We start from the raw sequence: 14,070 nt of genomic DNA on the forward strand, positions 1-14,070 counted from the left end.
CTTCTTTTGACACGGACCCTTGCACGGGGTCCGTGTATGTGTCTGGACTTTGGCCCTTTCTCTTGTTTTTCCTATTTCTCCGGGTATTTCTGACGTGGCCTTGCGAAGTTTGACTTTTCTTTCTTTTCTTTGGCTTTTATCATCTTTTGGTCAAACCTGCAAATAGCCATAATGAGACGAATTAAGCACAAAACCCGGAATAAAAACGCCAGATAAGCTCGAATACGACAAAATAAAGACCCTAAAACGCTATATAATTCGTGCTTATCATATTGGCATGTAAAAAACACGGTTATTAAAAAAAGAACTGCAAATGTCACACGCCTACCCTTCCAATCTCCCGATAGCAAAATCTCATATGTAAATAAAAATTATTACCTAGCTATTTTTTTTATTTACCTACTGAAAGATATGTTTGCCGTTGAAAACAATAAATTTTTATGTGGAGTTTTTGACAAAGTAAATTTGTTAAAAAGGATATATAACCAGGCTTAAATGCAACCAACATATATCATCAATCTGCTAACTAAATCCTCCCCACCCCCACACCTATCGGCAATTATAGAACTTTCCTAAATACAGTAACTAAATGACAATTACATTAAATCAAATAATCCAAAATATTCAACCACTTCTCATGTCATAATTTTGACCACATTGTCATATGCAACTATAAATCCCACGACCCCATGCAATTCATTCGAGATCATATTAAACATGAAGGGATTTGCGATGATGTTGCTTGTGGTTCTTGCGGTGGTCTCAATGGCGGTGCGGCCGGGGGAGGCCATTTCATGCGGTGACGTGCAGGGATACCTTTCTCCATGCTTGCAGTACCTGACTTCCGGCGGGGACCCCTCGTCTCAGTGCTGTAGCGGCGTGTCGGGATTGAGCAGCAGTCTTCAGTCACAGCAGGATAGGCAGACAGCGTGCTACTGCATGAAGTCCGCCGCCTCCAGCATCCCCGTCCAGCATGATGCAGCTGCCAACCTCCCCGGAAGATGTGGTGTTTCCGTTGGATATTCTATTTCTCCATACGTAGACTGCAGCACGTGAGCATTCAATTTCGACAGCCTCTTGCATGCATGTCACGCAAAGACATGACACACCTTTATTTAATTAACCGCACGATTAATTTTGCATTTTTTACTAATCCTTGTCTTTTATATTTTGATGTTTTTGAATTTTGCGCAGGATTTCTTGAGATGGATATTGAGCATGATATCATAGGAATAAATAAAACGAGAGGAGGGTTTGTTATCAAATTTCTCCCCATTGTAATGTATCTTGGATGCTTGTATTATGGCTTGTTATAGGAAGTTTGGTCACATATATGCTGTGCCCTCGGCTTTTGTACATGTGGAATAAAAATATGCTTATTTAATTTAATTTATTATCTTATCATTTTCAAACTTTATCATACCCATATGTCATCATTCTAACTTTATTATTAAAAAAAGGAAATCAGATTTACATATCAAACTTTATCAACTCCAATTAACTTGCAAGAGAAAGCCACCGAGTAACCTAGTACTATACCCTCAAGAAAGTCGAATCTAACAAATTTAACGTGTAATTTTCCGAAAGATTAATAATACATAAATGTGTAACAAAGTGTTCACGAGACAGCGAACTCATCAGTTGGAATCTCCAACACTCCAAACACTTTGGAAACTTCTATATTTACTTTGGTATAAACTCAACAAGAATGGATTCGGTATGTGAATCACCGTTATCAAGTGAGCTCATGTTCTAAATCAAGAGAGATCCGAGCCAGACTCAATTCACTCCACCATTTTGGTTCCTAAAGCTGGCCAAAGCAACTGTCAAACATCCTCGGCCACGTTTGCCTGTTTGGTAAGAATATGCAACGGCCATGAGTCGGAAGATGATGCGTAACGGGGTTGTGGCCTGCTCACACTCGGAACCATGCTTGTATTAGTCTCAGAGTAGGGGCTGGGATATACTTGGGAGTCGGGATGAAGTGGCATGACATATATGGGACCTAAAATCGAGGTCGAATCTGATGCATTATGAAGTACAGGCATTGCAACGTGTTCTTCTGATGCTGGAGTCATACCATTGCTCTGAGGCCTTGAATAATCAGAGTTTGAGCTATTCTCCCTCTCGTCTATTTCACTCTGCAGTTTCTTGATCTGAGCATCTAGAGCAGAATTCTCCTCTATGAGTTCATCCTTCTCGATTGTAACCTATCCATAGAATTGAAAATCATGAATCCCTCATCTTTCAATAGGACAGTGGTAAATTCCATTTATATAATTCTGTAACGTACAAAAACAAACACACGCAATATCCAATATGAAAAGCTGCACATTAGAACTTACATATTTAGATTCGGACAAGAGCGCAGCATTTTCGTTTTTCAGGTGGTCAACCTGCGCCAGCAATTCTCCTAGAAGCCGGACCGTATCTCTCAGCATGGAGGCCTTCCCGTTACTTGGATGATTCAGATCTGCACATATAATTTCTATGCATTATAAACATGTATCCAACAAGGAAAAACAGTTACGAAGGGTGACTAAAAGAAGCTCACAACATAAATGCGAAAAAAGTTTTAACTATAAACGGATAGCAAAATCTGAACTCAGGATTGCAGGGGAATTACCAAGAGCTTTGTTTAGATCCACGAATAATTCATTTATGTGGTCTCGCTTTAGCTTTTCCCTTTCAGCTTTGTGAATTTTTCTTGGAATTTTAATCAGGTTCTTTTTTCTGGGGCACAACCTGCAGCATCAAGAATCAGTTCGTTTGTAAGAACAAGGTAAGTTTATCACAACATTACAAATTCCTCTACCGAAAATTGGAAAACATAATCACGCAAAGCAAACATCGAAAGCGCCGAACCAGCATAGTATACACACAACATTTCCTATATACCCACCCACACAAATCTTCGAACTGGATTAATATAGCATAGCAACGATGAAGCTTTAAGTTTAAATTATTGCATTTGACAAAATGTTAGATGCACATGTCCTTTTCTCCACGGAAAGCTCCTCATCAGCCAAAGAAGAAGACACAAACGAACGACTTCAGCCATAAATTTTCTTCACTTTTCATAACTGTTCCCAACCAGTAATTCTTAATCTCTGAATCGATTTTGATGGAAAAAATCCCCTAAAACTAATGCATGAACTCAAAATTCATCTACAACAGAGCTCCGGTCACCTAATGCACATAAAAACAATAAGCAAACGAACCTTGTTGTTGCATTGACTTGATTAATGACTGAATCACCAGCTTCAGAAGCCATTCTGTGAATCTTTATTCCCAATCCACCTTAATCATCGACCAAAAAGGAAACAAACAAATCTTCAACAATCAACAAAGGCAAAAATTTAGAAGTTTTGAAACAGATAATCAAGAACATACCTCAAAATTCCTCAGAAATTACTCAAACAGGGAATCGAATTCGGTCATTGATAACTTACACGAAGGAATGTGGGCGAATGCTATATTGCATGAGTGGGCGTGTGGCCGGCGTTTGCCCCCAATGGGGATGGCATGAGCCCGCCACAAGGCCAGGATAAGTGAAATTACTCAATGTCCTTGGCGACGAGCAGTATTTACACTTCTGTTCATCTCTATGTCCTCCGAGAATTGAGATAATGACTGAGGGCAAATTCGTCTGTCTGCAAATGTCTGAAGAAACGACATCGTCTTGTGCTTGCTTCGGATGAGCCCGGGAACCTCGTGGCACGTGTACAGTCAACTTCTGGGACTCGGCCAAACTTGTGATGTATGCGTTGAATTTTTATTTATTTTTTACAATAAATTTTTACGCCTTAATTAAATTATTGCTTAAAATAAGAATAAATTTATATATTTAATTGAAGAATAAAAATTTCCAGAACTCGAGACTCGATTATTTTTCTTCCGGATAAAATAAGATAAACCTATGAATTTTAGAGGCATTTTCAGAACCATTTCTAATGTCTTTATATTCGAATGCTTGGTTTATTAATTATGATATTTTTTAAAAACTATATAAAAAAAATGACAAAAACTTATGTGAGACGTATTCACGGGTCGTATTTTGTTACACGAATATCTTGTTTGGATCATCCATAAAAAATATTATTTTTTATGCAAAGAATATTATTTTTTATCGTTAAATTTAAATATCTTATATTAGATATTTGGTATACGAGTGAACTCCCATTATTTTTTTTCTACTACACACTTCTGTCTTCAACCTCTTTTCTCTCTTATTTTTATAATCAACCAACCAAATAATAAGTAATACAAATTATTTAAGGCTTCATATATTATAATTTTTTGTCATTAAAATTAAATTAACTTTAATTGATTAAAAATTTATATAAAAATAATTTGTGAGGATTATCTTTACAATATTATAAAAAGCATGAGTAGACTTGGGGGTTATAGCCCAGTCCATAAGTATTTTTAAATACAAATGAAAATTTGTTGTTTCGGTCTTTTTTATTTTGGACTTTTATATTTTTAAATTTTAATTTTGTGTATGTCATTTTTGGTCACTTTTTCATAAAAATTCCGACACAACATTATATATGTCAACATCACATGACTGAATTACCATAATACATCAGTGCACTCGACGTGGAAAATGAATTAGAGTTGTAAAAATAATATATTAAAAATGAAATTTGATAATATATAAACTAAAATCGTAAACAGAAAAACATATATGACAAAAATTGTAATTTTTTTTTAAATACAAATTATGCTTAGAAATTAAATGATTCCTAATTGTTATGAAATTCCATTTTAATTGGCATGATTATGAAATTTTAAATTTCATATTTATTCATTTGATTCAAATATGACATGATTTAATCAATTCTTTAGATGAACAAATTATTTCCCATTTCTCATTATTTTTTTATTCAGATTTTTGTATGTGCATGTATTGTGTTAAAAAATATATATATAAAATTGATTTATATAAGAGGAAAAATATGAAACATGAAACATTTCACCGGCGGACTGGGGAAGAAAGAGAAGGGCGTAGGTTAGAACAATTATGCGAGCGGAGCGAGAATAAGAAATCGAGCGTGAATCCGAGGTGCTTGATTTTCTTGCTTGAACCTGAATTCTCTGTCAAGTAATCTGTTGGTTTGTTGGATTGGACTCGCAGTTCTGATTGAAAAATTTTGGGGAATTAAGATGAGCGGACCGAAGAAGAGGAATTTTCAGATAGAGGCGTTCAAGCATCGGGCGGTGGTGGACCCGAAATACGCGGATAAGAGTTGGGCTATTCTGGAGCACGCGATTCACGAGATTTACAATCACAATGCTAGTGGTCTCAGCTTCGAGGAGTTGTACAGGTTTCCTTCCCGTTAATCGTGTGGTTGAATTGTTTCTGACATTTCGTTTGCTTCTGGTTTGATGTTTTATGATTAATCTTTGAAGTCTTTAGAGTGATTAAATCGAGTTTTAATGAATTTCCTTTTTGTTTTATTAGTGATCGTGTTCTTGTTTTGAGTTTAAAGTTAAGAATTAATCGAGTAACAGCAAAAAGCTTTGTTTCTATTGTTAATGTAAGTTTTCTAGGGCTAGATTTGTATCTCTTGGTCGAGAAACCAACATGCCTAGAAATTCGATGAAAGATATAGTGGAGCTGTGGACTGTGGAGGCAAGAATTTGACCTTTTGTTTTCAGCCACCCCATCTGTTGGCAACATATTTCCTAAGATACAATCTATATCGCTTTAAGATTGAATCACTACAAATTTTAAAGTCATAAGAACGTCAAAATGGTCAGAGACTCAGAAAGTTATATAACTTTGTGCAGTAAATCCCAAGTCTCAAACTCTAAGAGTTGGGAATCTTAAAGATTCAAATTCAAGATATTTTACGCCTTGCAAAATTGGATTGAAGTCCCTAGCTTTTTACTCTAGTCATGGTTGAGCTCAAGAAAGAGGGACCAAGGAAGACTTGGTTCACATCGATAAACCAAATAAAATTTATTAAAATATAGATGAACTATCATATGAAATAGAGTGTAAATGCATAATGATATAAGAGGATACATGTAGACAACCGTAGACAACCCAACTCAATGCGATAAAGACTTACTGTTATATTTAAACATTATTGTTGGAAAAAAATTAAAAGCCAGAAGAAACTCTTGAATGTAACTCGAATCTCCAATTTAAGCTTAGGATTCGTAGAAAATTTAAATTCAAAATTTTACATCTTGCAAATTCAATGTAAAAACTTAAGAATTGGAAATAAGAATGAAATTCGAGAATAGGGAGAGGAAAGAATGCAAACTAAGTGGTAACTAATTTTAGAAACCTGGGGGTGTATTTACATTTTTTTAAAAATTTTGTACTGAAAAGACATGTCTTTTCACAAAGGGGTGCATCTATAAAATACTGGCACTCAGTGTATTTACATTTTTTCGAAATTTTTGTACTGAAAAGACATCTTTTCACAAAGGGTGCATCTGTAAAATACCGGCGCAATGCTTTAATTTTCAGGGCTGTAGGCCAGGCACTGCGAGGCCAAAAAATGGAACCATGACAATACCATGTTTTTCGCCATGGCTTCACTCACTCCACAGTTCAAATTCAATAATTTCAAACCAAGAATTTTGAACTTGAAATTTCATTTTCCTGTTATTGGTTTAAAGAAAATAAATATGCCATGAACATCTAATACAATATGGATTCCGTTCCTCCAATTTATTTTGGGAGTCAACGCATGGAATCCGTTCAAATAAGTTTCTTAAATCAATGGCTGGTAAAAAACACATTTTTCCCAACAGCTATAGAGGCATCGGCTGAAGGTTTGCTGACCATGATATGTAGTTTATGACATTGGAATTGCAAAATTGTGCGAATCAGTGTGAGGATAGATTTGGTGGCAAATTAAAAGTAGCTATTGAATTTCGATTGGGCCCTTCATGATGTGCTTGGTGAATCCCAGGACGATGACTTTTCTCGAGGAAAAGTTAATTTAGTTTGAGATATGGACAGTATTGAACGCTTTTAGTCTTGATCACAGCATTTGATCCAAAATACTTATAAACCTAGTTTAACTTAATTACCAGATAACTGAATGACAAAGCAGGAGGATACCTATAGATGCTACAGCGTACATGTGCTAGATTCTTTTTAAGATGTGAGACGCCGACAAATATATATTTTATTTGCTATATAGATTGATATTATATTTTAATTTCTTGAAGCTTTTAGTGATTTCTTTTACGGTGTTTAAGAAAACAACTTGTCAAAAACATTTGACTGAACAGAAAGCAATGGTTTCAAAAACTGCCACTAATTGAATATGTACATTTTGACTTCAATAGTGCCTTCCGTTGCAATTTGTTGTTGCCATTTTCTTCTTTCCATCAAAAGCACATTGCAGCACCTATGAATTCCTATGGGCAGTTTTTGACTGCAACCATTTCCTCTTCAGATTTTATTTGGGTCTGTGATTTTTGGTTTGGAAGTGGAGAAACGTGTAAGATGTCCCTTCCATTTCATCGTTACAGTAACAGAAAAGGAGAAAAAAGTACCTCTCGCTTTTCAACCTCATTGAAATTTCCATGGAAAAACTTTGTTGTCATCCATCAAAAGCATATGGACTGTACCTACCGTAATGCAAAACAAAATTCTAGGTTCTCAAACTTTCCTCGATATGTGTTTTTTTATGAAATTATTGTTATTTTTTTATTATGCTTGTTTGTTGTTATCAGGAATGCATATAATATGGTCTTGCACAAACATGGAGAGAAGCTCTATTCCGGCCTTAGCTCTACTATGACTGAACATTTAATAAAATTAGCCGAGTCTATAGAGGCTGCTCAAGGTGATACATTTCTCGAGGAGCTCAATCGGAAATGGGCCGAGCATAACAAGGCATTGCAAATGGTCAGGGACATATTAATGTATATGGACAGAAGTTACATACCAAGTATGCGTAAGACTCCTGTGCACGAGCTTGGGTTGAATTTATGGAAAGAAAACGTTCTCCACTCTAGCAAGATCCAAACACGGCTTCAAGACACTCTTCTTGAACTTGTGTGGCATGAGAGGAATGGTGATGTTATTAATAGAGGTCTAATGAGGAATATAACCAAAATGCTAATTGATTTGGGCCCTTCGGTATACCAAGAAAACTTTGAAAAGCCGTTCCTTCACGTGTCAGCCAATTTTTATGGTGTGGAATCTCAACAGCTTATTGAGAACTGTGATTGTGGGGATTATCTGAAGAAAGCTGAAAAACGACTTAATGAAGAGATAGACAGAGTATCACATTACTTAGATGCAAGAAGTGAATCCAAAATAACCAATGTAGTAGAAAAAGAGATGATTGAAAGCCATATGCATAGATTAGTTCACATGGAGAACTCTGGTTTGGTCTGTCTGATACTTGATGAAAAGCTCGAGGATTTGGGGAGAATGTACAGTTTGTTACAAAGAGTGCAAAATGGACTCACATTAATCAAAGATGTCATGACTTCACATATTCGAGAAACTGGAAAGGATCTCATTTCTGATCCAGAAAGGTTGAAGGATCCTTTTAATTTTGTTCAAGAGCTTTTGAATAGAAAGGACAGATTTGACAAGATCATTAGCTTAGCTTTCAATAATGACAAAATCTTCCAGAATGCTCTGAATTCTTCCTTCGAGTATTTCATAAATCTTAATCCACGCTCCCCTGAATTCATTTCTTTGTTTGTGGACGACAAGCTTCGAAATGGATTAAAAAAGGAAAAAGAAGATGATATAGAGACTGTGTTGGATAAAGTGATGATTCTTTTTCGCTACCTCCAAGAGAAGGATATTTTCGAGAAGTACTACAAGCAGCATCTGGCTAAGAGGCTTCTTTCAGGGAAAACTGCTTCTGATGATGCAGAGAGAAGCTTGATTGTAAAGCTCAAAACCGAATGTGGCTATCAGTTCACCTCAAAGCTCGAAGGAATGTTTACTGATATGAAGACTTCTCAAGATACAATGCAGGGGTTTCATGCTGCCATGGGTGCTGAGATAACTGATGGACCAACACTTTCAGTCCAGGTCCTCACTACTGGATTGTGGCCAACTCAATCCATCTCGACTTGCAATCTTCCTTCAGAAATCCTAGGAGTTTGCGATAAATTCAGGACATACTATCTTGGAACTCATTCGGGGCGCAGGTTAACGTGGCAAACAAACATGGGCAGTGCTGTTTTGGGTGCAACATTTGGAAATGTCCAAAAGGAGCTTAGTGTGTCCACTTATCAAATGTGCATCCTTATGCTATTCAATAACGCCGATTGCCTAAGTTACAAAGAAATAGAGCAAGCTACTGAGATTCCGCCCTCGGATTTGAAGAGGTGCTTGCAGTCATTAGCTTGTGTCAAGGGGAAAATTATCATCAGAAAAGAACCAATGAGCAAAGATATTGGTGAGGATGATGCCTTTTTCTTTAATGATAGATTCACATCCAAACTGTACAGGGTGAAGATAGGTACTGTTGTTGCACAAAAGGAGTCTGAATCTGAGAAGCTGGAGATGCGACAAAGAGTGGAAGAGGACAGAAAACCTCAGATCGAGGCAGCCATTGTGAGGATCATGAAGTCCAGGCGGGTGCTGAATTACAATAACATAGTATCCGAGGTAACTGAACAACTACAACCACGATTCCTCCCCAACCCAGTTGTTATAAAGAAACGAATTGAATCGCTGATTGAGCGTGAGTTTTTGGAGAGGGACAAAACAGATAGGAAGATGTATCGTTACCTAGCTTGAAGAAGTAAAACCTTCTCCCGCATGTAGTAATTTCGTCTGGATTCTTTCAGCTTCAAATTTCCGAAAGATTTTGGAAACGTTCATTGTAGTGAGAACAGTGAATCCAATCATATTGTTTACATTGCAGATCAGATAAAAAAAGATGAAAGGTTCTTGTATGTTTTTTTATCGCAATGCGTCATTTTTAGTAGAAAATCATCTCCTCCTATCTCGGATACGGGACTTACTTTTTAACCATGGTCGAAGGATTTTTCTTAAAAAATGCATAGGCCTCGCCCAAAGCATGAATTTCATCAAATAAAAGTTTGAGCACCACGAATTCCAAACATTAAGACCAATTTTTTAGGATACAACAGCATGTTTATTCTTGACCACACAGAAAAATGCCATTCATACAAGCAGCAAAAATCAACACGAGTGAAAAAGTTAACAACCCAATGAGACCATTGGTTTCACAATCTTCAGTCAAAATAGCCACACAACACAGCTTAGTAATCATCATTGTCTTCATCTTCTCCCTCCCCAGACTCAGCCCCAACTTCTTCATAATCCTTCTCAAGTGCAGCCAAATCCTCCCTAGCCTCAGAAAACTCACCTTCTTCCATTCCTTCACCAACATACCAATGCACAAACGCACGCTTAGAATACATCAGATCGAACTTAATATCGATCCTCGAGAACACCTCAGCAACACTGGTCGAGTTGGAAATCATGCAGACGGCCCTCTGCACCTTAGCCAAGTCGCCACCTGGCACAACGGTTGGAGGCTGGTAGTTGATACCACATTTGAAACCAGTTGGACACCAGTCCACAAATTGGATAGTCCTTTTTGTTTTGATTGTTGCGACAGCAGCATTAACATCCTTGGGGACAACATCGCCTCTGTACATCAGGCAGCAGGCCATATACTTCCCATGGCGTGGATCACACTTGACCATCATGGACGATGGTTCAAATGCTGTGTTTGTGATTTCGGCAACAGAGAGTTGCTCATGGTATGCTTTCTCAGCTGAGATCACAGGGGCGTAGGATGAAAGCATGAAGTGAATTCTTGGGTATGGGACCAAGTTGGTTTGGAACTCATTCACGTCCACGTTCAGTGCCCCATCAAAACGCAACGACGCAGTCAAAGAAGAGATTACCTGGAGATACGAACACATGGTTTTAGGACCATATCATTTTCTTACAAATAAAATGTCATGAAATTAAATAATGGATCTCATATGTTTACCTGAGAAATTAGCCTGTTCAGATTTGTATAAGTAGGCCTCTCAATGTCAAGCGATTTCCGGCAAATATCATATATAGCCTCGTTATCAAGCAGCACAGCAACATCAGTGTGTTCCAGAAGTGAATGTGTAGAAAGAACAGAGTTGTATGGCTCTACAACAGCTGTCGAAACCTGGGGAGATGGGTAAATCGTAAAACCCAATTTTGATTTCTTGCCATAGTCAACAGACAACCTCTCGAGCAACAGAGATCCAAGCCCAGATCCCGTACCACCACCCACAGCATGGAAAACAAGGAATCCTTGCAAACCAGTGCAGTTATCTGCAAGCTTGCGGATCCTATCCAGGCATAGATCGACGATTTCTTTGCCAATGGTGTAATGTCCTCTTGCAAAGTTGTTGGCCGCATCTTCCTTTCCGCTAATCAGCTGTTCAGGGTGGAAGAGCTGGCGATATGCACCAGTGCGCACCTCATCAATAACAGTTGGCTCGAGATCTAGAAACACCGCACGAGGTACATGCTTTCCTGCACCTGTTTCGCTGAAGAACGTGTTGAAGGCATCATCCCCGCCCCCAACAGTTTTATCACCAGGCATTTGTCCGTCAGGCTGCGAAGATTTTCAGTTGAAACATACTAACAAATCAATCTCAGAACATCTATCGATAAATATTGATTAGATCGGATCTAGTATTCACACAACGAGAATGCAAGTCGGTGAAAAAATTTGCTAAAATCCAAAATCTCAGGTATTTTCCTAAGATCTACGTGAATTCTCGTATCATCTTCACGTAAACAATTAATTATCCCAAAAAACCTAGATCGAACTTAAACACAAATCAAGAGGAATTTATATAAAAAAACGCAGAGAGTTCCGAGATCTGAGGGAAAAAAATCTAAGATCTAGCACATTTCTCATTCGATCTAACAAATTAAACAGAAAATGTGGAACATAACGAACCTTAATTCCATGTTCAAGGCAGTAGAGCTCCCAGCAAGCATTTCCGACTTGAATACCAGCCTGGCCAATGTGGATCGAGATGCATTCCCTCATTTTCACAGGATTTCAATGAAGAAATGGAGAACACAAAATACAGAGGCGTATACGAAGACGTCTCCGGAGGAAAATGAGGCCATCTCCAACCCATAAATCTATTTTGGTGCAGTTTCTGCACCAAAATAGTGCAGTTTCTGCACCAAATATAACATTCATCTCCAACTCATTTACTTCAAATCTTACACTAAAAAGTATATTCCTAGAATATTTTTTTTGTTTACTATTTAATTATAAATTTAACAATATAATTATAATTAATGTTAATATTAGTATTATAATTATAATATTTTTTTATCTTGTTTGTCATTTTTATATTTTTATTCGCATTGTTATCTTTGTAATTTTCAATTATGTATTATCTTCGAATTTGTATTTGAAATTGCATTTGTATTTCAATTATCTTTTTCATTTTAGTTATGAATTGTATTGTTATATTAATTTTTTGTATTTGTATTAAATTATTTTAATTAAAAATCATTAAATCAAATTAGTTTTTAAATATTAATAATTAATATAAATAAATAAATATTTTAAAAATCAACAATTATATTTTTTAATTTTTTTAAGGTTAAATATCTAATTATTAAAATAAATATTATACTTTTATTTTATAATATTTACAATTTTTAATATAACATTTACAATTTTTAAAACACAAAATTAAGAATAAATACACATTAAAAAAATTAAAAAAAAAAAGACCCCTGCGCCAATTTGGCGCAGGGGTCTCTCCTTGCGCCAAATTTGGCGCAGGGATAGAGGGGCTGCGCTATTTCACCAAAATAGCGCAGCCCCGTTGGAGCTCCAAAAGCTGCGCCAAAATGGTGTTTTCCACCATTTTGGCGCAGCGTTGGAGTTGCCCTGAAGAGAGATTGCGAAGGGTTAAAAACAGCGGACGAGGAATTTATAGTAAAGATGGTTGGTGGATAGAGAGAAGAAGATAATTTCTTGGGTTGAGGAATTTTTTGAATTCTGAGAATCTCTACAGCTGGCTGGTGACCGTTGCTGCCTCTTTTCACGGGATTTTTCAAATTTGAAAACCTTGATGGATTTTACCGTTGTCTGATTCGATGTGGATATGGGCCGCTAACATTCTGGACAGGCCCAAGATATGGGTGCGCATTTGTGGAAATAGACTGGCAACCATGGCTTAATCCATGGGCCCAAATCGAAACATGTTGGGTGTATACTGTGTCCAAACCTCGAGTTACTCCATATAATGTGTAGTTGAAATACACTGTAATTATTCGATAAATACTATTTGGATGGAAAGATTCATGGTTTTGAGCTTCAAATCATTCCCAAAAATCAATTCAGATTGTTTGGATAATTTTCAAACCATCGATTTTAAATCAATCATTTCAATTTTATTTTATTTTTTAAAAAAAAATAAGATCATTTCAGTCTTAAGTTATCTGAGATATTTCAAATGCACTAATCATAATGCACATTAAAAGAAAATGAATTTATCCAAACAAAATTAATATATTTACTACTATGGATTTGAAATCATAAACTCCACATTCATCAATCGAAATGCAGCTTTATATAATTGTTTTTATGTCATAGTTTTATTTCTTTTTCTCATTCAAATGCCCAAAAAAATCCAATCCCCTGAATTTTATATTTTCTAATTAAGTTTATTTATGTTCTTCTATGAAAGCTTCCTTATCTAAAAATCCAAACTCTATCACTTTTTATGGCATAGATAAAAAAGAAAAAAAAAGGAAGAAGCTCCTCACATGAAATGGACCCAAACCTAGTCAAATAATTGAGGTGGGTACTAATGTGAAGCCTCAAAGCAAAAAAATATGGGCCAAAATTGCATTATCCATTATAAATGTATTTTATTAGAGTTTCTTGAATTGGCTAAGGCACATTCATATCTTTTTTATTACAATAATGCTAACTTTTGTAAAAGTTTTTCCAACTTATGTCTTCTACTTTTCAAAATTGCATGTGCACACAAAATTAAAGGGCAAAATAGATGTAATTAATAAGTGTTTGGTGGAGTGTCAAAAAAGAAGAAGTCCATTCAATA

General features: G+C 36.3%; 4 protein-coding genes across 5 annotated transcripts; 2 read left to right on the plus strand and 2 right to left on the minus strand.

The window, feature by feature from the left end:
• Positions 1 to 717: 717 nt before the first annotated feature.
• On the plus strand, positions 718 to 1,204 carry LOC140805654 (non-specific lipid-transfer protein 1-like). The gene is made up of 2 exons (XM_073161910.1): positions 718 to 1,052; positions 1,195 to 1,204. Exons 1-2 carry the CDS (start codon positions 718 to 720, stop codon positions 1,202 to 1,204), a joined length of 345 nt encoding a protein of 114 aa, XP_073018011.1.
• Positions 1,205 to 1,557: 353 nt separating this feature from the next.
• Positions 1,558 to 3,561, minus strand: LOC140806281 (transcription factor bHLH47-like). The gene is made up of 5 exons (XM_073162845.1): positions 3,394 to 3,561; positions 3,222 to 3,300; positions 2,627 to 2,745; positions 2,346 to 2,473; positions 1,558 to 2,210 (listed from the first exon to the last, which is right to left on the minus strand). Exons 2-5 carry the CDS (start codon positions 3,272 to 3,274, stop codon positions 1,827 to 1,829), a joined length of 684 nt encoding a protein of 227 aa, XP_073018946.1. The 5' UTR covers positions 3,275 to 3,300; positions 3,394 to 3,561; the 3' UTR covers positions 1,558 to 1,826.
• A 1,395-nt stretch (positions 3,562 to 4,956) lies between these two features.
• LOC140806282 (cullin-3A-like) lies at positions 4,957 to 9,815 on the plus strand. Of its 2 annotated transcripts, none has more exons than XM_073162847.1 (2): positions 4,957 to 5,330; positions 7,708 to 9,815. In XM_073162847.1, the coding sequence occupies exons 1-2, from the start codon at positions 5,170 to 5,172 to the stop codon at positions 9,743 to 9,745; spliced, it is 2,199 nt and encodes a 732-aa protein (XP_073018948.1). In that variant the 5' UTR covers positions 4,957 to 5,169; the 3' UTR covers positions 9,746 to 9,815. The 2 variants fall into 2 exon arrangements, with proteins under 2 accessions (XP_073018948.1, XP_073018947.1); XM_073162846.1 differs by lacking the exon at positions 4,957 to 5,330 and adding an exon at positions 5,344 to 7,629.
• A 247-nt stretch (positions 9,816 to 10,062) lies between these two features.
• On the minus strand, positions 10,063 to 12,128 carry LOC140806283 (tubulin alpha chain). Its single transcript, XM_073162848.1, has 3 exons — positions 11,934 to 12,128; positions 10,977 to 11,582; positions 10,063 to 10,887 (listed from the first exon to the last, which is right to left on the minus strand). Exons 1-3 carry the CDS (start codon positions 12,024 to 12,026, stop codon positions 10,234 to 10,236), a joined length of 1,353 nt encoding a protein of 450 aa, XP_073018949.1. The 5' UTR covers positions 12,027 to 12,128; the 3' UTR covers positions 10,063 to 10,233.
• Between the last annotated feature and the right edge of the window lie 1,942 nt (positions 12,129 to 14,070).

This window comes from Primulina eburnea, chromosome 11 (genome assembly GCF_022965805.1).
Source record: "Primulina eburnea isolate SZY01 chromosome 11, ASM2296580v1, whole genome shotgun sequence".
In the NCBI taxonomy this organism is placed as follows: Eukaryota; Viridiplantae; Streptophyta; class Magnoliopsida; order Lamiales; family Gesneriaceae; genus Primulina; species Primulina eburnea.